This window comes from Scylla paramamosain, chromosome 39, assembly GCF_035594125.1.
Source record: "Scylla paramamosain isolate STU-SP2022 chromosome 39, ASM3559412v1, whole genome shotgun sequence".
NCBI classification, from domain to species: Eukaryota; Metazoa; Arthropoda; class Malacostraca; order Decapoda; family Portunidae; genus Scylla; species Scylla paramamosain.
Genome location: NC_087189.1, coordinates 12,572,382 through 12,599,815, shown reverse-complemented (window position 1 = coordinate 12,599,815; position 27,434 = coordinate 12,572,382). Strand labels below are relative to the sequence as shown.

The 27,434-nt window shown below is 42.6% G+C and overlaps 2 protein-coding genes across 4 annotated transcripts in view; both read right to left on the bottom strand.

Annotated features, from left to right (window-relative positions):
* The window catches only part of LOC135092198 (DNA helicase MCM9-like), a 28,419-nt gene extending 6,161 nt beyond the window's left edge, over positions 1–22,258 (bottom strand). The window contains exons 1-12 of the mRNA XM_063990512.1: positions 21,799–22,258; positions 15,122–15,339; positions 14,812–14,911; positions 12,680–12,858; positions 11,875–12,041; positions 10,584–10,724; positions 9,498–9,604; positions 7,996–8,080; positions 7,349–7,483; positions 6,020–6,143; positions 5,067–5,212; positions 4,163–4,273 (exon numbers count right to left, since the gene is read on the bottom strand). Coding sequence (XP_063846582.1) covers positions 4,163–4,273; positions 5,067–5,212; positions 6,020–6,143; positions 7,349–7,483; positions 7,996–8,080; positions 9,498–9,604; positions 10,584–10,724; positions 11,875–12,041; positions 12,680–12,858; positions 14,812–14,911; positions 15,122–15,164 — 1,338 coding nt within the window. The 5' untranslated portion in view covers positions 15,165–15,339; positions 21,799–22,258. The remainder of the gene's footprint in view (positions 1–4,162; positions 4,274–5,066; positions 5,213–6,019; positions 6,144–7,348; positions 7,484–7,995; positions 8,081–9,497; positions 9,605–10,583; positions 10,725–11,874; positions 12,042–12,679; positions 12,859–14,811; positions 14,912–15,121; positions 15,340–21,798) is intronic.
* Positions 22,259–22,395: 137 nt separating this feature from the next.
* The window catches only part of LOC135092199 (uncharacterized), a 47,739-nt gene continuing 42,700 nt past the window's right edge, over positions 22,396–27,434 (bottom strand). For all 3 annotated transcript variants that reach the window (XM_063990515.1, XM_063990514.1, XM_063990516.1), the window contains exon 5: positions 22,396–24,516. In XM_063990515.1, the coding sequence (XP_063846585.1) occupies positions 24,367–24,516 (150 nt within the window). In that variant the 3' untranslated portion in view covers positions 22,396–24,366. The remainder of the gene's footprint in view (positions 24,517–27,434) is intronic.

Genomic DNA, 27,434 nt, shown 5'->3' with positions numbered 1-27,434 from the left:
ATATATATATATATATATATATATATATATATATATATATATATATATATAAAATATATATATATATATATATATATATATATATATATATATATATATATATATATATATATATATATATATATATATATATATATATATACTCGTATATATATATATATATATATATATATATATATTTTATATATATATATATATATATATATATATATATATATATATATATATATATATATATATATATATATATATATATATATATATATATATATATATATATATATATATATATATATATATATATATATATATATATATATATATATATATATATATATATATATATATATATATACAGTGGAACCTCAGTTACTGAGCGTCTCTCTTTCCGAACAATTTGGTGTTCAAACAAAAATTTTAATTCATAATTGCTTCGGTTACCGTATCATAATTCGGTTTTCAAACAAATTTACTTGACTTCAAATACTACAAGACGTAGCAAAAGCAGCCATTTATTACTAATTTACAGTTTCTATAAATAATTCCTTCATTTTTATATATTTGGAGGAGAAACAGAGGATAAGATAGTGATTCAATCTTTGAAATAAGTTAAATGTGATTCCATTGAAGAAATTCCTCATTGTAAACAAACAAGATATGGCGCTCAGAAGTAATCCCGAGTCTCCTGTGGCCCTCTCTATGACACACAATGCCATCACTACTGCCCAACTGCATTTTCCCGGTAGCTTTTCCCAGCAGCAAGATGTCTAAGTGTTATGATCACATTCATTTTGGCAGTGCGTGCATTGCTCCTCTTTGTGTCATTCTGTAAGGCTTCCCTCACTTAATTGGTGACAAAGAGAATGCCTGCATGGTATTAACAATATCTTTTAAGGGCAGCGCCCACCTCCAATTGCATTGAAAATTATTTTTTTTCACTTTTTTTTTGGTGGGGGGGGGGTGCTTAAATTCATCCCACATGATAGGGGAAACGTTTGGTATACAATAATCACGGATCTTACAAGTTTAGGCTTAGGCAATGGCTTACAATTATCCTTCTCTACAGCAAAATCTATGCTGGAAAGAAAAAAGGAAAAATATATACTGTACCTTTCTAAAATAAAGTAAATCAAAAGGTAAAAGAAATGAAAATGACAAAAATTGACAACTTGGTACCAGTATGTAGTGTGAGTATACGCTTTGTACGCATGTCACATCCCCCACCAGCCACTTGGTATCCAGCATCTACACAGCGAGCATCTCTGCCAACTTGTCCCAGAAGCATCTACTCTATAAAGGTAGGCGCACACTTGTTCACATCGTACGGACGGCACGCATCGTACGCATCGGATTTTAGTATTCTTTACATTATTTCAAATGGGTCTGCGCGCATTTGACCGCGTCATACGCATCGGACATCGGCAATGCCGACGAGGATCCCCGAAAGAGCATTCAATCCGATGTGTACGAACGATGCGGATGGAGTATGTCCTTCCAGAGAGAGCTCAGCTTCACAACTGCGGGTGGTGAATGGTCCAATGCCGACAATGTGCGCAGAAAATCCGATCCGTCCGATGCGTGCCGTCTGTACGATGCGGACCAATGTGCGCTGACCCCAAAAACAATCCAATGAGTACGATGCGTGCCGTCCGTACGATGCGAACAAGTGTGCGCCTACCTTAACTCACCATGCCACGTTTATCAGCGAAGCGAAAGAGGTTGATGGAGAAGATGAAAGAAGCGAGGATAGTGAAACGGCAGAAAAGACAGCACCAGCCACCACAGCCGGGCATTGTTGTGGAACATGAGCCAGCCGCAGCACCGCCACTCATGGAGGAGCATCACACTGTCTCAGAACAGCCGCCGCGAGTGGAGGAGCCACAGCCAGGAACATCCAAAGATGAGACATCTCCTGCTATGCTGAAGAGACGGCTGAGAACAGAAGTGAGAGTACCAAGAGATGCCATAAGACCGGCATACATGATTGTAGAAAAGGCAAATTTGCTGAAGCCCCAAGCAAAATGCAAGAAATGTGGATCACACCTTGAACAACATCGGGAAGTTGCCAACAGGTATGGGGCTGCATACCAGCTCTCAGAAAAATGCCAGGTGTGCGGGGAGGAGACGAAGCACTGGACATCACCTCGACAGCTTCCGACCGGAGTGTTCGACATCAACATGAAACTAGTAAAATTTGCCTTGGCAAATTCTGGATATAAGACTATCCAGGACATGGAAGTGATGTTCGAATCTAAACTACTAACTTCCAACAGATTCTTCGAAATCGCCAAGAAAATAAAAGAAGAAGGCATTGCAGACTGTGGGAAGAAGTTGGAGATGTCACCCCAGGGGTGAGACTATCTAGTCGGTAAAGGCCAAAAATATATAAATAAATAAATAAATAAATATTCAACAATATTTTTATGTTTCACTTACATCACTAACCTGATCAAATAAAATCAAAGTACAGGGAAGGGTATAAAAGGCGATAAAAGCTATAGGCACCACACGCTGAGCCTTGCAATGTTTCAGCATTGCATAGAAAGCCTAATAGCAATGATTTACAAATATATCAATATATAAATGACACCCCTATAAATCCTGCTCTCTCTCTGCTCAGCAAGAGAGAAAACGGAGAAGTTTTAGGGGTAGCTAGCCTCGTTTCTACTGATTTTTAGGCATCTTATTGAAAGTTGATCCATTTTTGCCTCTCCTGAAAAACATGCTTTTTTGAGGTTTTCCTGTAATGACTGGGTTATTTATTGTCCTATAGTCACCATTTTTGTCATGTAAGTAGACGGGACTGTGACACACGATCGGTAAGAAATTTTCATTTTTCAAGTAGGTTTTTTTCTTGTGATTTTTCTTATGCACAAAAAAAATTTCCTCTATGTTTGACTAATGTTTTGATTATTTTATAATATAGATTTGGACAAAACCTTCTTACTGAACCTGCATAATCTTTCTAGCTGCTACCATGCACGATTTCAATGTGATCCATCGACTCTAACATTTTTTTATTCAAATTTTTTTAATAACTTTGAAAAGAATTCACTACGCATGCGCAGTTCGTTATAGATTAATGAAAAGTTCAACGAGTATTATGTTTTTAATGACAAAGAAGATGAAACAATGGAAAAAAGTCTACGGTTAAAAGGAGCCGCTTTGCAGCTGGAGGTGGATGCTGCCCTTAATGAATTCTGTGTCACTAAGTTCATGTAATACATTCTTTCTGGACAAAATATTTCTAAGCTGGAGATATTGTGAAGCAGCCATGTTAGCAATGGGAGTGTCAGTCATTACCCACTAAGACATGGTGGATGGGTGTCTGAGAACTGATTAATCTATTTTATATTGATTCCTATGGGAAAATAGTTTCGATTTTCAAATATTTTGGATTTCAAATGGCATTCAGTAACAAATTAAGTTAGAAAACCAAGGTTTCAGTGTGTGTGTGTGTGTGTGTGTGTGTGTGTGTGTGTATATTTATATATATATATATATATATATATATATATATATATATATATATATATATATATATATATATATATATATATATATATATATATATATATATATATATATATATATATATATATATATATATATATATATATATATATATATATATATATATATATATATATATATATATATATATATATATATATATATATATATATATATATATATATATTACTTTTTTCCTAATAGCTCTCATATTTTCCCGTATCCTTTTATTTTTTTAAACTTTCCATCTCTTCCATTTATTCTCTCATGCCATGCTCTCTTTACTCTTCCCTTTTTTTTATGTGAGAGGGACACTGGCCTAGGGCAGCAAAGGGAATGAAAAAAGAAAGGCCCATTCAAATGACAGCCCTCCTAAAATGTCAAACAAATCATACAGAATTGAAGGATAAGTGCCTTGAATGCTCCCTCTTGAAGGAATTCAAGTCATAAGAAGAAGGAAATACAGAAGCAGGCAGGGAGTTCCAGAGTTTACCAGAAAAGGGATGAATGATTGAGAATACTGGTTGACTATTACATTAGAGGTGGACAGAATAGGGTGAGAGAAAGTATAAAGTGTTGTGCAATGAGGCCATGAATATTCTACTTCCATATCTCTCTCTCTCTCTCTCTCTCTGTCTCCACCACACACCTTTGCCACACTGATGGTCTGCTGCTCCATGGCCTCGTGAATCGCTGCTCGGTCTGCCTCCCGCACACTGCTGAACTCATCAATGCAACACACGCCCCCGTCAGCCATCACCTGCATCACGGCACTGTGTTAGGCAAGACTGGTGCTGTGGTGGTGACTTACTGTTATCCTGTGCTATACTTGAGTCAAGCTTGTGTTGGTCTGTCTCTCTACTTCTCTGGGACAGGAGACTCAAGGCCAAGCAAGAATCACTCAGGCACCCAACACATACAGACGCTCCCAAACTTATGAATGAATTAGGTTCCAGATGGGTGTTTGTAAGTCGTGTTCCTAAGTCATCATTAGTAATACAATACAATAACGTAGGAAAATAAGAAAAGCTGCAAGAAGCCATAAGGCCTACACGTGGCAATTCCTGTATGATATTTTGGGTGTAAATAGGTAATGCGATAAAGTTGTGTTAAAATAACACGGTGATAAAGATATTGTATATGTAATAATGAAACAAAACAATTTAAATTTCTGTATTCCATGGGATTGAAGACACAATCTTTTCCCTAAAATAAATCTCAAAAATCTATACAATTCTTCTTCATATCTCAGGATGTTCATAACTTGGATGTTTAACCCTTTCATTGCTATTTGGTACAGCTCATTAATCACTAACCACTCTGAGACATTTCTTCTTGTTCCACAGCCATTCCAAACTCAATAGTGGCTAGAAATTCCAAAACCTATTTTTCTAATCCCTTTTCTTTCTTGTAGACCCTTATAAAGATTTTATACATAATGTTTAGTGTCAAGAACTGTTGAACATCAAAGAGAAGGGTTACGTCAGGAAGTGTTTGTATCATAAGCACCATAACATTACAATAACCAAGTAATGAATAAAAGAGTGACTCACCAGAGCACCAGCCTCCAGTGCCCACTCTCCCTCCTCCCTCACAACCGTCACAGTGAGGCCAGTGCTGGTGGTGCCCGTGCCGGTGGTGAACACACTGCGAGGCACCAGGCCAGATGCGTACTTCAGGAACTGACTCTTGGCTGTCCCTGCAGGAATACAACATGGTGAGTCCTATGTTTTGAGGTGCCTTCTTCTCCCATAAGGACTCTTTGAAAGGCCACAGAGATGATTAGTTTTGTTCTCATGATTATTTTTTCCAATTGTTGATGTAAAATTCTTGTTAATGATCACTGGAACACGACAGAAAACTCTATTAGCTTCCATTATAGCCTGTTAAACTATTACTAAATAACAAAGATACCCTTAAAAATCCCTATAATGTCTACTAGGACCATGAAAACAACCTTGAAAACCTCAATAATGTCCACTAGAATCTGTCAAACAACTAGAACCATGAAAACACCCTTGAAAACCCCAATAATGCCCAATAGAACCTGCCAAACAACTAGAACCATGAAAACACCCTTGAAAGCCCCAATAATGCCCAATAGAACCTGCCAAACAACTAGAACCATGAAAACACCCTTGAAAACCCCAACAATGCCAACTAGAACCTGCCAAACAACTAGAACCAAGAAAACACTTTTGAAAACCCCAATAATGCCCACTAAAACCTGTCAAACCACAACTAGAACTATAAAAATCTAAATAACCACAAAAAACACCCTTGAAAACCCCAATAATGTACACTAGAATCTACCAATCCAAACTAGAACCATTAAAATACCCTTGAAAACCCCAATAATATCAACTAGAACCAGTCAAACCACAACTAGAACCATGAAAACAACCCTGAAAACCCTAATAACTCTCACGTCAGCCAGTTTAAAGTAGCCAGGATGAGTTGAAATTTCCCTTTTACCTCCCAAAGTGCATCAGAGTGGCTACTGTACCTGGATCCCCCACCAGCAGCATGTGAGCCTCCCCCCTGATCCTGGTGGTAGTGGAGCCAGTTTTCTGTACACCTCCAGCCACCACCACAGCCAGCGCCAGCTTCACCACATACAGTCCGTACACCTGTTGACACCACACGCCACTTAGAACAACAGTCAGGCAATGCAAAAATGAATGGAATGGGCTTAGTAGGTTGTTAGTGTTGAGTCATTAGGGAGCTTTAAAGGATTAGATGAATTTATGGATGGGGATGATACGTGGAAATAAGTAGGTGTGTTTTATAAAGGAACTGGCAAGTGTAGGCCTGATGGCTTCTTGCAGCTTCCCTTATGTTCTTATGTTCTTATGCCATGCTGTGGTGATAGCATTTCAAAGAGTGGTGGCCAAGTAAAATGCACAATTATACAGGTCATATATTAATAATAATCAGCCTTGACCCTTTGACTGTCATTTGGTACACCTTTCCTTCATTACCAATCACTCTGAGACATCTTTACTTGTTCTTCAGCCACATCCAATCTTTAAAGTGGGCAGAAATTGGAAAATCTATTCTTTTTAACCCCCTTCTTTCTTGTAGATGCTTATAAAGATTTCATGCATTACTTCTGGTGCTGCTAATTGTTTTGTATCACAGTGAAAGGGTTAGATCTGCTTCTGTCATTGTAGAAATTGATAGAAAATTAGTGTAGGCAAGGATTTTGTCTTAGTCTTTGTAGAAATTTATGAAAAATCAATATCAGCTGGCATTCCCACAGCAATATTTGGTGCTAAATTTGATTACATGGTATGACTTTATGTGCACCTGTCAGCCGGCGTGCATGTGGTTCCTTTGATGTTAGAGAACCTGTAAGTACGTTGGAAAAATGGACACTCATTTATACAATCAACCCTAGAGTATTATCATCACCTCTTTGACATTACAGAACCAGTAAATATCTTGGCAAAATGGGCACTCCTTTTACAGAATCAATCTAAGACCATCATTATCATCTTTTTGACATTGGAGAAGTAGTAAACATGATGGAAAAAGGCCACTCATTTATGCAATCAATCCTAGACAACCATTATCATCTCTTTGACATTACAAAACCAGTAAATATCTTGTAAAAATGGACACTCCTTTAAACAATCAATCCTAGACAACCATTATCATTTCTTTGACATTACAGAACCAGTAAACATCTTGTGAAAATAGGCACTTGTTTTATAGAATCAATGCTGTCCTTTCTTTCAGCCACCAGTCTCTGAAAGTACAGGTCAAACAACAGCTGGAACTGTGAAAACACCTGTCAAACCACAAGTAGAATCATTACAACACCCTGCCTCACCTCGGGACAGATGGAGGCAAGGATGATGTTCCTGCCGGTGAATGGGCGGTGCTTGTGGTGCTCCCAAAACTCTGCAAACTCCTGCCGCACCTCCTCTGTGATGGCCATGCTGCCGCTGCGCTCCTTGTTATCCACCTGTGTGTCGGGAGCGAGTCACACGGGAACTGACAGCTGCCCCACAACACCGCTAGCGGGCTACTGTGGGCACAAGCCCACATCAGTCAGTGATGACCGATAATAAACAAAAACAACAACAAGGGGAACTGAGGCTATGATGGCGATGATCACAGTAATGTAATAAATGTTCACTGAATTCTTTCCCTCATGCACAATGGAAGAAGTTGTGAGTACAAATTGAAAAGACTAGAAGCCTAAATGATGTGTAGAAACACAGCTTCTCAAACAGAAATATTGACAATTGAAATGAGATGGATGTAGTGATGTGTATGAAAAAAAAAAAAGTATGCATATATATGGACTGTAGAATGATCTGTACAAATGCAGCTTCTAAAAAAAGAAACAATGGTACTTGAAATGAGATGGATGTGGTGGTGTGTATGAAGAACAGTATACGAGTACATGGAGACAATACAACACAAGCCTGACTGACAGCAAGTATAGCACAACTGGTAATTGCAGACACTCACCGTTACATTGTTTGCCTTCAGCACCAAGTCCACACAGGGCCGCGAGTCTCGAACCAGCGGCCGCCACCGACGCCTCACCACACCACTGGACACGAGGCACCAGGAAAGGAGGCCATGAGGTGAGACAGGAGTGTGTGTGGTGCTACTCACTCTAAACTAGTGCTTTGTGTGTAGACTTGAGGTGAAAACTGACTCATTCACTGATCACTCCTGCACCAAAAAAGGAGGCTGTGAGACAAGTAAGTGTTTGTTATTACTCACTGACCCAGAACAAGTGGTTCTGTATCTGTACTCTTGCGGTGAAAAGTGACTCATTCAGTGACGACTACTGGTGAAAACGGATTCATTCACTGACCACTAAAGCATCGAATAAGGAGGTGAGGGGTGTGTGTGTGTGTGTGTGTGTGTGTGTGTGTGTGTGTGTGTGTGTGTGTGTGTGTGTGTGTGTGTGTGTGTGTGTGTGTGTGTGTGTGTGTGTGTGTGTGTGTGTGTGTGTGTGTGTGTGTGTGTGTGTGTGTGTGTGTGTGTGTGTGTGTGTGTGTGTGTGTGTGTGTGTGTGTGTGTGTGTGTGTGTGTGTGTGTGTGTGTGTGTGTGTGTGTGTGTGTGTGTGTGTGTGTGTGTGTGTGTGTGTGTGTGTGTGTGTGTGTGTGTGTGTGTGTGTGTGTGTGTGGTGCTATTCAAATGCATAACAAGTAGTGCTTTGTAAGTAGAGGTGAGGTGAACACTGCCTCTTTACTGACCACTACAGCACTAAATGTTGTTGTGAAGTTGATGTTTGTGTTTGTGTAGGTGCCTTGTGAAAAGTCTATTGATGACAGGTTTGTCTATATTGTCAGTAGTCTATGAATAACTGGTGATCGTTGATATACTGATTAAAAGTATGTCTGAATCACAAGTCTATCTTATCCATCACTGAAAATAACTTATTCTTACTGATCTTATTTTTCAGTTAATAATGGTACAAATCACAGCTTGTTTATCTATTTGCCAACAAATTTTCATCAGTTTACAAGCAAAGCACTGGACAGAACTCAGATAAGGCTTGAATACCACCCCACTGAAATGTCTAGGTTGATTAAAGATGCCTGAAAACTGCAAAACACCTCAAACACTGACACACCATCAGATGAGGGGGCAGGAAGGTGGAGGGACACGCACCACCACACCAAACACTAACAGTCCATATCAGGGGACAGGAAGGCAGTGACACACACCACAACACCAAACACAAACAGACCATCAGATAAGGGGCAGGAAGGTGGAGGGACACACCACCACACCAAACACTAACAATCTACAACACGGAACAGGAAGGCAGTGACTCACACCAACACACCAAACACTAACAGACCATCAGATAAGGGACAGGAGGACAGCAATACACACCACCACACCAAACACTAACAGACCATCAGATGAGGGACAGGAAGGTGGAGGGACACACACCACCACACCAAACACTAACAGTCCACATCAGGGAACAGGGCAGGCAGGGACTCACCACACCACCACGTCATCACCAGGTCGGCAGGAGTCCACCAGGTCGTCCTCCAGTGTGACCCACAAGGAGGCAGGAATGCTGCCCATCTTGAGTTTCTGCACTTGTTCCTGTAACACATAGACATAGTGGGCATTTTCTCTCTCTCTCTCTCTCTCTCTCTCTGTTGCCTTTTTCCAGTGCCCCTCCTATATAAAAATAAATAAGAATTACATACATATACCCAAAATATCCTCTCAAAAAAAAAAAAAAAAAAAAAAGTGGGTAGATAAAACAAGGCAAACAGCTTTCATATTCACATTTTTTTGCAGCCATTTTGAGACTGGCACCTCAGTGGGCCTTTTTTTCCCCTCTCTCTCTTTTTGTTGGTCTTAGCCAGCACTGCTCTTACGTTAAAATGAAAGCAAAACTCATTCACACCACTCTCTTAATCCACTGACAACACACAAGAATATCCATCTCTAATGGGACATAAAAAACAAGGCAAGAGTAGAAAATGATGTGCATAAATACAATACTCCAAAAAAGGGTGTAGCCAAGACAAGGAACACAACCTTTACATTCACACTCATTAACACCACTCCCCAAGCCTCTTGACAACACACACAAGACAATCCAGCTCTAAGGGGACATGTAAGCAAGGCATGAGTAGAAAATGATGCACAGAATTACAACACAGGGAGTCCTTGAGTTATGACAGAGTTCCATTCCTATGCCACGTTGTAAAGTGATTTTTGGTGTAGGTCAGAACCAGCGCCAGTAAGCAGCTACAGTGTGTCACTCACCAATGTTCTAGTGCTGTACAGTCACAATCTAGAACACGAAAACAACTACTGTACCTGTAAAAAAAAATCACATGGATGACATACAGTAAACAGAAATAATGAAATAAATCACTAGCAAAAAAAAAAAAAATAAATAAATAAGTAAAAATATAAATAAATAAATAAATAAATAAATAAGAAATCAGCTAAAAGGAATGTACAGGAAGAAGCACCAAAGTGACCACCAAACAGCGAAAGTCAAAACCATCATAAACCAAGGACTCCCCGTATTCAAACAAACCAATAATTTAGTGTGAAGACATGCCTGTATCTTGAGCTCCTGGTAGTCCTTGGTGTGGATGGGTCGTGAGGCAGCAGTGAGCATGGTGAAGTAGGTGGAGTAACATTCAGTGGGGTTGGGGCAGCGGCCTGGCTTGTTCAGCTGATAGTACTGGTCATGGTCCGCCTGGGAGTGAATGAATGAATGAATGCTAATGAGGGAGTGAGGACACGCAGCTAGAAAGACACTGGAGGGAGTAACACATGCAGTAATGGTAATGTGATAGGGATACTGGCCAAGGAAGAAAAAGATGAAGAGGAAAGAAAGAAAAAGAAGAGAAAAAAAAGGGGGAGGACTGGCCAAAAAAAAAAAAAAAAAAAAAAAAAAAAAAAAAAAAAAAAAAAGTCTGCTGAGATGCCAGTCCCAGAAAGTCAAAAGTGTGTACAAAGAAGGTGGTACTGGCGGACAGGGAAGCATCACGGGGACAAGGAGGATATACAAATTACTTAGCTCATCACACTCATACTTCCTCAAATTCAACAAACATTTGATTGCAAAAGGAAATTATTTGTCATGTGGGAGAGGTATTTTAATCAAGCTCACTAAAAGTAAACAGTCCAGTGCACAAGCACACACACACACACACACACACATATAAGCAGAAATAAGAGTTGCCTTTGATTATCTGGATGAGGAAATGATAAGAAAAACAGTTATCACAATGATATGTCCAAGATTGGAGTGTGCAGCAGTAGTTTGGTCACCATGTGAAAAACAAAAAAACACATAAGGAAATTGGAAAGAGTACAGAGAGCAGATGATACCTGATTATTTTTACCTTATGAAGAGAAACTATCTAGGATGGAACTCCTAACTTTAAAAAAAAGGGACAAAAGAGAGGTGACATGATTGCACTATACAGAATACTGAGTGGGATGGAAAAAAAATGGATAGGGAACATCCATTTGTGTTGAATGAAAGAGAAATGAGAGGAAATGGAAAGAAACTAAAAGCGACAAACTGCAGAAGTGACATCAAGAAGTTTAGGTTCCCTCATAGAAGCACAGAGGCATGAAATAGATGGAATGGACTGGAGGGGGATGTGGTCTTCACTTGAAATATTTATGATTTTAAGGAAAAGTTTATAAAAATGGTTATGTAGATGGGACAGTACAAGCCCAGATCCTGTTTCATATGTCACAACTAGGTAAATACAACTAAGTAAACACACACACACACACACACACACATACACACACAGACACACACACACACACACACACACACACACACACACACACACACACATCTGAGCATGAAAAGTAGAGCCACACACCACCACAGTGAACACGTGTTTGCACTTTGCACACATGAACTCCTTCTGGTACTCCAGCATCTTAGCGGACGTCCTCCTCACTACTGTGCCCACCACACACAGCAGTCGCCCCACGTCTGCTGTGCGGGGCATTCTGTCTCGATACAGCTCGGGGCAAGACGGCAGCCCTGTCATGAAGGGGGAAAATTTTACTTGGAGCATTCAGTGTCATATGAAAGTGGAAAACAGGTTTACTCCAGGTTGCATGTTCAGTGTTAAGTCATGCTTGGAGAAAGATGGCAGTCCTGTCTTGATGGGGAAAATTTTGCTTGGAATGTTTGGTATCATGAAAAGTGGAAAATAGAAGGTTTATTTCAGGTTTTGAATAATACATGAGTTGCCAATGTGAAGTTTTGTAGGGACACAGTAAATTGGGAGACAATATATCAGGCTCACTACATTGTATATTATATAAAAGGTAAACACAGTGATCTATTTATGGCCTGTAGTAATGCTCAAAGAGAAGTTCTATCGATGTATATACCAGGCCAGCACTCCCACACACACTATTCACTCTCAGTCTTGTCAGCACCTAGAGGAAAGGGACAGTCTTGTGCACCACCAACAACATACAAATTGAAACTTAACTGGTACAAAAAAATAAAATAAATAAATAAATAAATAAAAAATAAATAAATAAAAATAAATAAATAAATAAATAAAATGAAAAAAAATAAAATAAAAAGATAGTAAAAAATGAAACAATGAATTTTTCAGAGGTACAAAAATTGAGTTACATGACATCAATTCACAGCACTGTCTTCACCTGTGATGCGTGCGTGTAGGTTTGTCTTCATGGAGAGTTTGTCACATGACTCCTTCAGCTCCCCCAGCAGCTTGGTGGCAGCGCGGAACAGAGCCAAGTCCAGCACCGGCAGCAGCTTGGCCGGGGCTGTCAGCAATGACTCCGCGACCTCTGTGTGCTCCTCAAACATGGTGAGGAAGCTGCAGTGAGGTGAAGGTGAGTCACAAGTAATGGTGGGGCAATCAGAAACAACCAAAAGTCACCTGTGCCTTTTGCTTCCTATTCTATTATGTCCACCATTCTAATGCAAGAGTTCACCAGTATCCTCAATCATTCATCGCTTTTCTGGTACTCTGTAACCTCTTGCCTGCTTCTGATTTTCCTTCTTCATATGACTTGAACTCTTTCAAGAGAGAGGTTTTAAGACACTTATCCTCTAATTTTGGATGACAAACATTTTTGGGGACTGGCACCTCAGGGGATTTTTTTTTTTACTTTCTGTTACCTTAGGCCATCCTTAGTGATCCTCTTATAGAAGAAAAGAAAAAGGTTTGTGTTACTGTAACCATCCAGTCAGGGGCTTAAACTCTGGCCATTCTCTCTATAATAAATCACCATTACATTAATTCCACAGTTTCCATGATGTTTCTAGGTGAGACATTACATATGCACATTCATAAGGTCTTTACAGTAAAATCCCTCTTATCCGGCATCAACGGGACTGCCGACATGCCAGATACTTGAATATTGCCGGATACTTGAATAGACGTGAAATTATGTCCACAATCACCACCCAACACTCACGCACCTTACCATAACAAAGATCAGCTGATCTTAATCAGCAGCTGATCTGATCAGCTGCTTAAGTGTAAGCACAACACGCTTCCTCTTTTCTACAACTTTGGGCATGATGAAGACGTCAGGCGATAAACAGTGCACACGCGGGACTGAGTCACTGAGTAAACACAGTGCAGTGGGCCGCGGGTGGCGTGAAGCAGTGCGCTCTGGTGGCGAGGGGACAAAGTGTGCCTCGCGCGGGAATTTTAATCGATTTTATGAGTACACATTGATTTTTTATTGATTTTAAGGCTTGGGGAAAAATGTGCCGGATACTTGAAGCTGCCGGATACTCAAATGCCGGATGAGAGGGATTTTACTGTACTAGATTAATCTTCATCTTACTTTAAGATGACAAATATTTTGCTTTGAGTTGCTTACCAAGCCACCCATGTTCTCACACAACCTACAGAATATTTTTTATGCCTGCACCTTACAATTATCTTTGCAACTTGAGATAATTCACAAATATTGGCAGTCAAAGCAAGCAGTCAGTATATAAACTAAGCCAAGACTACCTCAGAGCAAGTAAGTAATTTATACAGTAAGTTTTAATAGTAAGTGTACACCTGCATCACCACCATCATTACAGCCACCACGCTTCCTTTACACCACCATTCATCACAGCCGCTGCTAATATTTCATCAGTTATCTCCTCTGCTCTTTCCTGATATGGCTGGCTGTTGTAATCTCTAATTTTTCTGTATGCCACAAAAGACAGAAAAATGTGAGATTACATCAGCCATATCAGGAAAAAGCTGAGAACACAATTGGTGGAATATTATTAAACAACAATGCCACACCAGAAACAAAAGTAACTACACAATTTTTGGGGGAAAGGGAAAAGTGAAAAAATAATGGAAAATAATTACAGAAATCAGTGAAAAGTTAATAAGGGAAGTACATCAAGGAGAGCTGCTGATGAGGAGATTTCCCCAACAGACAACTGAACGGAACTAAACCACCACCACGCCACAACACCACAACACTTCTTCACAACCTCACCACAACACCACTTCACAACCTCACCACAACACTACTTCACAACCTCATCACAACACCACTTCACCACACCACAACACAACACCACAACACAACTTCACAACCTCACCACAACACCACTTCACAACCTCACCACAACACCACACCACAGCACTACTTCACAAACTCACCATCACACCACAGCACCTCACCAGAACACCACAGCACAGCACCACATCACCAAAACACTACTTCACAACCTCATTTCACCACACTACTTCACAACCACACCACACCACCACACTACTTCACAACACCAGCTCAGCACCACACACTTGACAAACACAGGGTAGTGCTGCTCCACATCCTGCTGCTCCTCCAGGATCTCTGTCAGGTCCTGCCGGTGGTGCTTCAGGAAGTAAGACTCAAACACATCTGGGAAGCAAACACGTCTTGCATTACGATGATGGAGATGACTGATGACTGTCTGTAAATGTGTCAAGAGTGGCTAAACAAGGTCTTGGGCAAACACGGTGCCTTTATTATCATGTTCTCCTTGCCTCTTAATTATACTCGGTAAGCTCTCTCTCCCAAGCTACGCGAGTGAGAGTTCAGTAATCCTCCCCCCCCCCCCTCCACACTCACCTCTGGCGCGTATTTTGGTCCTGCCGCCCCCTGGAGTACCCATGATGCTGCTTTGTTACTTAACACGTCAGTGACATGTCCACCCTTCCACCCAGACCACGGCCCCTTTCGCCATGCCGCTTGTATTTGGCGCGAACAGCTGACTTGGTAAACAAACAAACAGACGACTGCCGGCAAGCGCAATGGAGTCTGTCTGTCAGTCTGTCTTTCCATCTGTGCTGATGATTTGAACATAAGAACATTGAATAAAAAAAAAAAAAATAATAATAAAAACACAAGAAAATAAGGGAAGCTACAAGAAGCATCAGACCTACACGTGGTAGTCCTTGTATGAAACATGCCTACTGGGTGCAACTTGCCGTTAAGGCCAGAGTTCCACCTCTGGGACCTACCATAAAATAGGCTCTGGTCTGTGTCAAAAGTTTCAGGGAGTGTACTGGGAAAGGAAACAAGAAAACAAACAGCTATTGAAAAAATAAACAAATAAATCAAATAATAATAATAATAATAATAATAATAATAATAATAATAATAATAAATAAATAAATAAAACAAAATAAAATAAAATAAAATAAAATAAAATACGTGGAAAAACGTAGGAGACATGAGAGGAGAGGAGAGTAAAAAGATAAAAAGTTTGCACAATTTCTTACTTTGACAGTTACCATTTACTTCATATCATCCCTCCTCAAGACACCAGCACAGTCATACAATTTACAGGTGGAGTAATGAGGCACGACCTCTGCTTGTGACACCTGCCACACTGGCCGGTACCCTAACTAAGTCTGGCGCTCACCACATTGTGTCTACGAACCATCAGCCCGTGGCGGCGGTACGTGTGGACACAAATTAGGAAATTGTCATAGTGTTGTATTGAGACACTGTCCACACCTGCTGCATTTCTACGCTGCTGAGTGTACCATTTTTCTATAACACTGGAGGGAGGGAACGGCTGGCACCCGCGGTAATTCCTTGTCACATGCAATCTTAGCGGGACGGTTCAGTGTCACTGGTGGTCAGTTCCACATGAGAGGATGCCAGTACAAAACTTTGACCAGGAGAGAGAGAGAGAGAGAGAGAGAGAGAGAGAGAGAGAGAGAGAGAGAGAGAGAGAGAGAGAGAACCCATCTCTCGAACATCACAACGATAACAGCCATAACATGTACCCAGGCAGCTACTGTTATCATTGAAGGAGGAGGGGCCGCTCCAAGGACATCTGCTCACACCCTCGAGGAGTGTAGCACACACCTCAGCCAAGAACGGCAAGACAAGTTCTTCATTCACCTTGTCAAGGACACGCAGAAAATGGAGTACCTTGCAAACACCAAGCTGCAGTTGCAGAATACAGCATATCAGCTGTGCCAAAGGTCAAGTTGCCACTCACTGCAGAAAACAGAAGGTGGCTGGCAGGAGTGGCACTAGGACGAGAAAATTTCCCCGATGGCAGCTTTTTTTTGCAGAGCTGCAAGAGGAAATTCCTGCAAGTGAAAAAATACGAAGGGAGTAATACCCTCAATGTGAGAAAAGCAGAGTGTGTCTCACCCTCCAGCGCAGGCTCCTTCTCCTTCACAGGCTCCTCCACGAACACCTCCTGACTCGTCCCATGTGGCAGAAAGTTTAGCCAATCTTGTGAAAAGATTTGGAAATGAAAAGAACAAAGAAAGTACTTGAGAAGTGCAGAAGACGTTGTCTTCAATAAAACAACAAATCAACTTAATTTCTTCCTGCACAACATGTGCTCTGAAACAAGGAGAAGGTTTGGAGGTGGCGGGGAAATTAGAGTTCATCCAACTTCAATTACAAGAAGGGGAGCAGACGACCAAGAAGAGCCGAGCACCGTAAAAGGAGAAAAACAAACGGCCACGCAATTTTTCATTAAACATTAATGGTAATATTGCAGATGGCATAGCCCATGCGAGTGGTCACTAGGTATTCACCACCGTCATCTCTTCACTTCAGTCAACCCTGTGCATTCTTGTTTATTTGATCTCACCTCACCTCACTTCACAGCAAGTTATCTCACCTCACGTCAACTCCTGTTACCTCCTCACTTCACTTCATCTTACATCTTCATGTCAGCCACACCACGCAGCGCCTACCCCTCACCTCGTGACACTCATATTGTCTTTATAAACTGTCATTTCTTTACTTTCTTTCATCTCACCTCACCTCACTTCAGATTGTCACCTCGCCTCACCTCAACTTACTTTATCTCTCTTAACTTTACTTCATCTCATCTCACTGCACCCTCGCACTGTCTACAAACTTATCATGTATAATGTTTTTTTTTTTTTTTTTTTAGGAGTCACTGGCCAAGGGAAAAAAAAAAAAAAAAAGCCCACTGAGATGCCGGTCCCCGAACAGGCTCCGAAGCAGTGGTCAAAAACTGAAGGATAAGTGTCTTGAAACCTCCCTCTTGAAGGAGATCAAGTCATAGGAAGGTGGAAATACAAAACAGGAAGGGAGTTCCAGAGTTTGCCAGAGAGAGGGATGAATGATTGAGAATACTGGTTAACTCCTGCATTATAGAGATGGACAGAATAGGGGTGAGAGAAAGAAGAAAGTCTTGTGCAGCGAGGCCGCGGGAGGAGGGGAGGCATGCAGTTAGCAAGATCAGAAGAGAAGTTAGCATGAAAATAGCGGTAGAAGACAGCTAGAGATGCAACATTGCGGCGATGAGAAAGAAGCTGAAGAGTCAGTTAGAGGAGAGGAGTTAATGAGACGAAAAGCTTTTGATTCCACCCTGTCTAAAAGAGCAGTATGAGTGGAACCCCCCAGACATGTGAAGCATACTCCAGACCGGCGGTGTGAGTGAGTGAGTGAGTGAGTGAGTAAGAAATGAGTGAAGCAAGGGATGAAGATGGGAGTCAAGAACTGAGTGACCCTCTCTGGTCTGACAGCTCTGTCTAGCTTGTCTCTCAGTCTCGTTCTCTCTATTCCCGTCTCCTATACTTTATAATATACACGTGATGTTAGAGCAACCTTTTGCCCCAACAAGGCTTCCTTTGCTATAAGATTTATTTTTCAATACTTCGATCATACGGTTTATTTTCCTATAACTTTCAATAAGGTTCTTTTTCGAGTAGCTATATTTATTATCCCTTAGCTTCCAATAAGGCTCATTCTCGAGTAATTTGGTAATAAATATGCGAATAATAAAATATGCGAAGAAGAAACAAAGGAAAACTGGCCATGCAAAAAACGTGATTCTCTCTCTCTCGCTCTGTCTCTGCCAAGGCAGCAGGTGGACACGAAAATACGTGCATTGCTCACATGATGGCCGCCGCACACGCCTGATTTGTGCATTATTAACAGGAGAAGCAGTGTTGTGAGCACGGCTAATAATCTCTGTGGCCTTTGAAAATAGTCGTGGTGAGAGAGCGTAGAGTTTCAGAACACAGGCCTCTCTCTCCCAATTGCCGGAGAATTTACTGTTCTTATTTACTTGTCCTGATAGCTTAATCTAACCTAACCTAACCTAACCTAACCTAACCTAACCTAACCTAACCTAACCTAACCTAACCTAACCTAAACTAACCTAACCTAAACTAACCTAACCTAACCTAACCTAACTTAACCTAACCTAACCTACCCCTTTCCCCCCTCCCCCCTCCCAAGACAGCACTCCCTCCCCCCTCCCGGCTGTCTTCCCTCCCCCCTCCCCCCTCCCACCTAACCTATCCCCTCCCCCCTCCCCCCTCCCCCCTCCCACCTAACCTATCCCCTCCCCCCTCCCCCCTCCCCCCTCCCCGGGCAGCCGACTGCCCTGTGGGGCCGGCTGCCCCCCTCAGTCAGGGAAGTACTCCAGCAGGGCGGAGTACACCACCAGGGTGAGGGACAGGGTCTGTGCAATGGCGAGCAGGTTGTCCCACAGGCCGTGGGACAACCTGCTTCCAGCCCTGCCCCTCCCCTGGCGAGCCTTCCCTGGCTGGGGGAGTTGGCGCTGTGGTGGTGGGGAAGGGGTCACCACTCCCTTCCCCACTCCTCGGAGGACGAGCCCCGCTCCCTTGTCCTCCGCGGGGGTCGTGGCGCTCCTGGCCTCCTTTTGCCCCTCCTCCGGGCTGGGGGCCGAGACCCACAGGCCCAGGCCGTCTTCCCCCGGGCTGGCCGCCACCACCTGGCCAGCCTCAGGGGCGGGGCCGGCCTCCTTCCCCGGGCTGGCCGCCACCACCTGGCCAGCCTCAGGAGAGGGGCCGACCTCGTGTCCCAGGCTGGCCGCCACCACCTGGCCAGCCTCTCGGGCGGGGCAGGCCTCGTGCCCTGGGCTGGCCGCCACCACCTGGCCAGCCTCAGGGGCGTGGCCGGCCTCGTGCCCCTGGCTGGCCGCCACCACCTGGCCAGCCTCTGGGGCGGGGCCGGCCTCCTGCCCCGCCTCGGGGACGCGGACAGCCTGGTCCTTCTGGGGGGGCTTGGGGCGGCTGCCCACTCTCTTGCTGTTGCAAAAGAGCACGGGGCAGCCCTGCCCCTGCCCCCCGTGGACACCCTGACCTCCGGCCAGGCTGAAGTACAAAACGGCGTGACGCCCCGCCGTAGTGTACCTCAGTCCGGCCAGGAGGTCCCTCAGGGGCAAGTCCTGGCAGAAGACTGTTTCGCCTCCTGCCAGGCACTGCACCCTGATGGGTGTCTCCTGGTCCAAGGCGGCCAGCTTGTCCATGTTCAGGCTGGCCGCCTGATCCGACACGAGGGGCTTCGCCCCCCCCTCGGCCCCTTGCCGGAAGGTAAAGGAGGCCAAAGAGCGCCTCCCCCTCCCACAGCAGCCCCCTGAGCGGGGGCGGGACAGCCTGACGGCGTCCACGCCACACTCGCCCAGGAGGCTCAGCCTTGCCTCCACTGACAATCGACTGCTTCTAATCCCCATATTCTAGTTCTCATGAAATTAAAAATGTACCTTGGTTCAGTTTTGGCTGAGTGGCGAAAAGTAGGATGGTGGTGAACAGACCGCCTGAGAGAGAGAGAGAGAGAGAGAGAGAGAGAGAGAGAGAGAGAGAGAGAGAGAGAGAGAGAGAGAGAGAGAGAGAGAGAGAGAGAGAGAGAGAGAGAGAATTTTGTTTATATTGTGTATTATACAGAAATAACTGAGAATGAACGGGAGTATATAGAAGGAAGATGTTATTGTGATCACTGTTTCCTAATTGCGATCTTTGGTACGCCTGATAGGCACTTTTCACATTGCAATATAATTCATCGAGTGTGTTATATCCTGGCGCAGCACATTTAACTGTGTGTTCGTATGCTGGGTTCTTTCCCTAATACGAACAATCAGTGAAATAACACACTCGATAAATTATATTGCAATGTGAAAGGCGGCTGTCGGGCGTGCCAAAGATCTCAATTAGGAAACAGTGATCACAGTATTATCTTCAATCCACAGACTTACAAACAGGTGTTAAAGAGGAAGCTGCGTACAGTCGTGACGTTTACGAAATAGGACCCAGAAAACATCGGTCAGCTTCTAGCCTGCCTGGAGTGTACGAACGCTTAGAGAGGAGTGTGGCTTGTTACTCGACTGCTGACCTAACAGTCGGTGAAGACACACTAAACCAACGATGAAGTGATAGCAGAGCTGACACGCCAAGAACCACGACAACAAACACTAACACAACATACGGTAAGCCAACCATGACACGCCAAGAACCACAACAAACAGTAACACGGCCTACGGTAAGCCAACGGTGGAATAATAAGTGATAACAAAACTGACACGCCAAGAACCACAACACTGCAGTATGTGAGTCGTTGGAAGGAATACACATGAGCCTTTATGTGCCCCAAGAATGCGAACACACCTTGGCACACGCCCTAGGAAAGCGTCATTCAGCCATAGATTGTTAGCCATAAGAATTTTGCAGATACATTTTCATCTGTGTGTGGGTGCAGGACCAGTTACTGCAAATCCCTGGACGACATTCTCAACGTTTCAGTGACACACATTTCAACTATTGACATATTCTAGTGTAAGTTATTATGGTTTTCAAGTGTTTCCATTATTGTAGCGATAGTTTAACAAGGATTCGGCACCATTAATGGAACAAACCTGCATGAGAACCTTGCCGATAATTCCTGTGAGCCTTGAAAACAATCCTGATGAGGAAAAGCGTTTCAAAATACTGGCCCTTAGCCTTGCCAGTGACCACCACCTTGTCACAGTGGACTGCTGGCGTGGGTGCAGGCGTCAAGTGTTTTCTGTCACGCGATCTCAACACGGGGCGACGACATTGTGCATCTCCCTTGTGTACTGGTGAACACAGCTGGGCAGGAACACACGGGCACACTGACGAGAGGGGTGAGCAGGAGTCCTGTGTCACGCTTTTAATTGGCCTTTAACACCCTCTGCTCTGAATATACCTGTGTGGCTGATGTGACATGTTGTTTGCAGGTGACCGAGGAGCTGATGGGAGAGCAAAGGGCAAAGATAGCAGCCGGCATCCAGACCGCCTTTGGCCAGAGTAAGCAAGGAAGTTTGAAGCTCGAACTTCCCTAAGGAAGACACAAAACAACTTGACTTTACCCCTGAACTCAGTAGTAGTCATGCAGAGCGGCTTTTTTCTAAGTCTAGCCGTGATCAGATCCCAGTTTCAAGTACCTGCCTGACATAAAACAACTCGCTCACAAGACGCGCTACTCTTGGCCTCGTGGAATCAGTAACTGTTGTATACAGACATCACCACCTGTCTCACCTGCTGGCAGTGTTGGCAGTGTTGTCACTCCGTCCAGTGGTGAGAGCCGCCTCAAGTGTTCCTATTGTGGAGGTCGTGTCCACTCTGGCGTACAAGTCTGATTACTTTCAGTGGACTTCCTTAGATATGGAGTTTCCCCTGGTTATGATTGTTAAAGTATCTGCCTTCCCACCTTCTCATATTTTCAGGCCTTTCACTTGTCTCCTTCATGCACATAATTCACAAGCTTCTACTTAACAGCAAGACAAACAACTATGCAACGTGTGCGTCAGGTGGGCTGGAACCCTCAGCCTGCTACTCGCTGTTGAAGGGCCGAGGCAGCGAGACGCCCCGACCCACCGCCACCCCAGCCCTGCACGTGTTCTGAAGCGTTTCGGCGTGTTGTCCTGAGTACTTCCAATAGGCTGTGCTGGAAATTACATGGGTTTTCAGGGGTTTGTATATCCCAATATTAGTTTCACAAGTATTCCGGGTCATCGGTGGTGAAATCAACCACGAGAACACTACTGATCTTCGTGGTCTTTGTAAACAGTGGTGCTGAGAACGAAGCGCTTCAAAACACGGCCATTAGTAAGTGAGGGGAATCAAAACACCATGCGGAGAAATAAATATATACACTTTGATAAATATGCATATAAAACTATGTACACCGTTCATATAAAGCTAAGAATAAATGCTACAAGTCTTCGTGTGTTTGAAAATATAAAGTACAGAAAGAGGTTCCACAGACGTCCATATTTGTACTTGAATTTACGAGTTAATGCCTCGAACACCAAGTGACACCAGGTCCCCCTCCCCTCCCCTTCCTCTCTCTCTCTCTCTCTCTCTCTCTCTCTCTCTCAGTCAACATAAACAAACCGTGTCGTCTTTGTTTATCTTCAACACAATGAGTGATGAAATATGTATAGCGTGTGTTCTTTGGGTACTCTCTCTCTCTCTCTCTCTCTCTCTCTCACACACACACACACACACACACATTGTTTTATCTCTCTCAAAAAGAACATACAATGGTTCTTTTGTTTGCAATGAATGTATCTCTCATTACATTTCTTTGTCGAATAACGCAATTTCTCTCTCTCTCTCTCTCATTACGTTTTTCATCTATCTCAAAAAACAGAACATACAACAACTCTCGTTTACAATGCATCTCTCACTACAATTTCCTTTCTTCAGTAACAATCTCTCTCTCTCTCTCTCTCTCTCTCTCACACATTTTTTTTTCTTTCTTAAAAACAACATACAATGGTCCTCTTGTTTACAATGCATCTCTCGTTACATTTCCTTTCTCCAATAACGCAATCTCTCTCTCTCTCTCTCTCTCTCTCTCTCTCTCTCTCTCTCTCTCTCTCTCTCTCTCTCTCTCTCTCTCTCTCTCTCTGGTGCACGGGCTACAGTATGTGATATGATGGACTGGCAGTAATAAATGTTTAACCTTTGGTGTTGAAAAATATGACCCACTTTCAAGACACAAACGTGGTAGAAAGTCCTGTGGCTACACACACACACACACACACACACACACACACACAAAGAGTATCATTCAGTTTTTCTTGTCTAAATTGAGGTTTATAAAAGATGCACTTCAATAATCATAGTTTTTAGAGAGTTCACTGCTCATCACTTGTTTATTTCAGCGTCGTGTCTTCTGTCTGTCTTATTTACAGCTCAATTTCTCTTTCTTCTTTGGATCACTGGGAGACACGCACCTCGCTTCACTTTTGTTTTACACCGCTTTGTTTATCGTCCACCACTGGTCACTGTTACAGTTTACTTCCCACATACACGACCGCGGTTTTGTTGTGTCACGTGACGCCGTCCAGCCAATCAGATGAAGCCGCAGGAACCACCCGAGGGAATTCATAAACGCGTGAAGAAAGCCTCTACAGTCGACACACCCGTATATTTTTGTTTCAGCTTCAGGGGTTCTTCCATAAACACTTGCATGTCTTCTCTACAACACGATGCTTCACGAGTATTATGGTATATCAGTTTTCTGTCTGAATGTTTGTGTAATATTGTCATTCACTGGAGATTCAAAACGGTTCAATATATATATATTTTTTTTTCAACACGAGCCGATAAAAAAAGAGTAATATCTATTTCTTATTTAAAAAAAGTCTCCATTTTCAACGTAAACCTTAAAAAAGAAAAGAAAAAAAATAATAATAAAGTTTTGACCTCATCCCAAGTATTCAAGTTTCAACAAGTCTAAGAATATCAAGGTTTTTATCTCACTTCAAAATTCTGTTCTGCATTTCGACTGAGCCTAAAAAAGGGGTCTGTTTCTTATTTCTACATGAGGTGTTGAAGAAATCACTCGGATGAAACAACTTCCCGGTGCTTCCTTGCTTCATTATTGTTCGAGGCTTGGAGTTCCGGTCACGTGATGCACATCGCGGCGGGAAAGACTGAAAACAGAGGCACGTCCATCCTTCCCTTTTCCTTCCCTCATCTCCTGTCCTTCCTGCCCTGATGTTCGCGTCATCAGAGCGGAGGAGTTGGGCGTGGGCGTGAGTGGGCGCGTCAAGTTCCAGCATGAGGTTCCGCAAGGCATTTTTGGGTGCCGCCTCAGACCAGCGTGGACAGCTCATGCGGGGGAGTGACGCCGGACAAGTCGAGTGTTGCGTTGGGGAGTGGCGAGGCGTTGAGTTCCCGCAGCCTGCCATCCTGACTCACCGCCTGCTGGATGTTCTGCTGCGCCACTGCCTTCGTCTTCTCCTGCAGGGATAGAGGAGAGTTAGGGATAAAACAGACGGTACCTAAGATACAGAATAGAGAATAAAAACAGACAGTAAAGAAAACAAAGAATAGACATTAAAAACAGAATATGCAATAAAAACAGAATATAGAGTGAGAACAGTGAATAGCAAATAAAGAGCATAGACAGTGAAAAGACAATAGAGAATAAAAACAGAATACAGTAAAAAAATAAATAAACAGAAAAAAGAGAATAGACAGTAAAAAACAGAATAGATAATAAAAACAGGGAATACAGTAGAAAAAAAAAGTCAAAACAAAACGGGATAAAAAAAAATAAATAGATAGATAAAAAAAATAAATACAAAAAAATAAATGAAAAAAAAAAAATAATAATAATAAAAAAGGGATGAATTAACACAGCAATTAGCCACATTCTCAAACATCTTATTTCTACCTCCAAGAAACACTAGGGTTTTCATGTTTTCTGGATTAGACTGATAGTTTAATTAGAATTCATCACAAATGAGAGAGAGAGAGAGAGAGAGAGAGAGAGAGAGAGAGAGAGAGAGAGAGAGAGAGAGAGAGAGAGAGAGAGAGAGAGAGAGAGAGAGAGAGACAGAGTTATGAAAAGCAAGGAGTCGCATCGTTAAACTTCTCTCAGTCTTATTTCTACAAATGACAAGTTCTAGTGGAAGTCATTGGGGGTTTTCAAGGGTGTTTTCTGGATTCTATTGATAGTTTAATTATAATCCTTCATCAAAAATTGGGAGGAGGAGGAGGAGGAGGAGGAGGAGGAGGAGGAGGAGGAGGAGGAGGAGGAGGAGGAGGAGGAGGAGGAGGAGGAGGAGGAGGAGGAGGAGGAGGAGGAGGAGGAGGAGAAGGAGAAGAAGAAGAAGAAGAAGAAGAAGAAGAAGAAGAAGAAGAAGAAGAAGAAGAAGAAGAAGAAGAAGAAGAAGAAGAAGAAGAAAAAGAAGAAGAGGGAAGAAAGACAAAAAAAGAAAGAAAGAAAAAGAAAAATCTATGAAAAACCAGAATCCCCGAGCAAAACGCCTTTGAAAAACAGTCTTTAAGAGAGAACAAAGCGATCCACAGTACTGCCAGGGACTCACACAACACCCAAAACATGCTGTGACTGCGCTGCGGCTCACTCGAATCACTGCACTCTCAAGCAACACAGACAGGCTAAGCTTACCACCACTGTAATCCTGCACTACCTCTTGACAAATACTTCGGTGATAACTCTTGATGGAGCAGAATATGTGGGATTACCGTATGTTTTGAATAGATAACCCAACATATCGTTTTGAATGGCGTTGGTTTTATCAGCAAATTGAGCGTTGTTGCTATAAAACACGAGACAGACAGGCAGACAGACAGACAGAGAGACAGACACAACGGTCTCAGTAATATATATCATAGGAACTGGTGAAATTATTATCATTATTATTATTATTGTTGTATTCGATTTTTCTCCTCTTCCTCCTCTGTGCCTGGCTTCTCCGTGCTGAGGTGAGGCGGAAGTGGATGCTAGGTAGGTTAATTTAATTTTCATATCTGGAGGATGTGGGGACGGATATATATGTGCAACAGATTGTATGTATTTTCTTCTCTCTGCATCCTCCAGGTATGAATAATTAAATAAACCTACCTAGCATTTACATTCGCCTGACCACAACACGCACAAGGCAGGCAGAGAGAAGAGGAGGAAAAAAGAGAGAAAAAAAAAAAGGAAAATGAGGAGGAACATCTAATACAACACCACTACTACTATTACTACTACTACTACCTATCCCTAACAATGTTTCTGATAGCGGGCGGGCGTCAAGTTATCAGGGCGGGTAATGTGATAGGCAGGGCGGTGGTCAGGATGGGCTTGGTGTGGCCAGCTACTGTTTGTCAAGTGGCGGGGCAGCAGCATCGATTCACCGCACTGATAACCTGCCGCTGGCCTACACTAACACCGTACTCTTCAACGTTTCAGCGCCTTGCCATCTACTTCAGGGTTGTAAGGGTTCCCAAGGGTGTTTTTATGACTGCAGTGATAGTTTAAAAGTGATTCTACTCTCAAGAAATATACGCCGAAGAAAACCCGACTTATTATTTGAACCATGTTAGTGATCATGTTAGTGGTAGGACATTAGGGAGCTTTAAAAGAAGATTAGACAGGCTTATGGATGGGGTGATAAGTGGAAATATGTAGGTATATTTCATACAGGGACTGCCACGTGTAGGCCTGGTCGCTTCTTGCAGCTTCCCTTATTTCTTATGTTCTATTCTATTTTAGCGCCTTGCCATCTACCTACGTGGGATTGTAGGGGTTCCCAAGGGTGTTTTTATGAGCGTAATGATAGTTTAATAATGATTCTACTCTCTCAAGAAAATATACCTAAAAAAACCCGATTAATTATCTGTATTTCAACGCCTTGCCATCTACTTACGCGGGGATTGTAGGGGTTCCCAAGGGTGTTTTTATGACTGCAGTGATAGTTTAATAATACTCTACTCTTAAGAAAAATAAGCCCAAGGAAACTAATTATCTGCATTCTTAAACATTTCATCGTCTTACCAACTACAACCTGCAGTGGAAATTAATAAGTTTTCAAGGGCTTTTTTTTTTTTTTTTCTTATTTGATTGGAGAGGTTGTTTAACGTGAATTTAACGCTCTCAATAAGAACACCCACGGAAACGTAATCATCTGTATTCTTAAACGTTTCAGCGCCTTGCCAACCTACTTGTAACAGCCTGCAGTGGAAGTTGTAAAGGGAGTTCCCGAGGGTGTTTTTATGGCTGTCGTGATAATTCAAACTATCACCGAAATCACGAAGACACTCTTGAAAACCCCCAACAACTTCCACTCTTGACTTGAGCCAGTTAAACTATCACTGGAACCACGGAAAACACCCTTGGAAACCTCAACTCCACTTGAACCAGATAA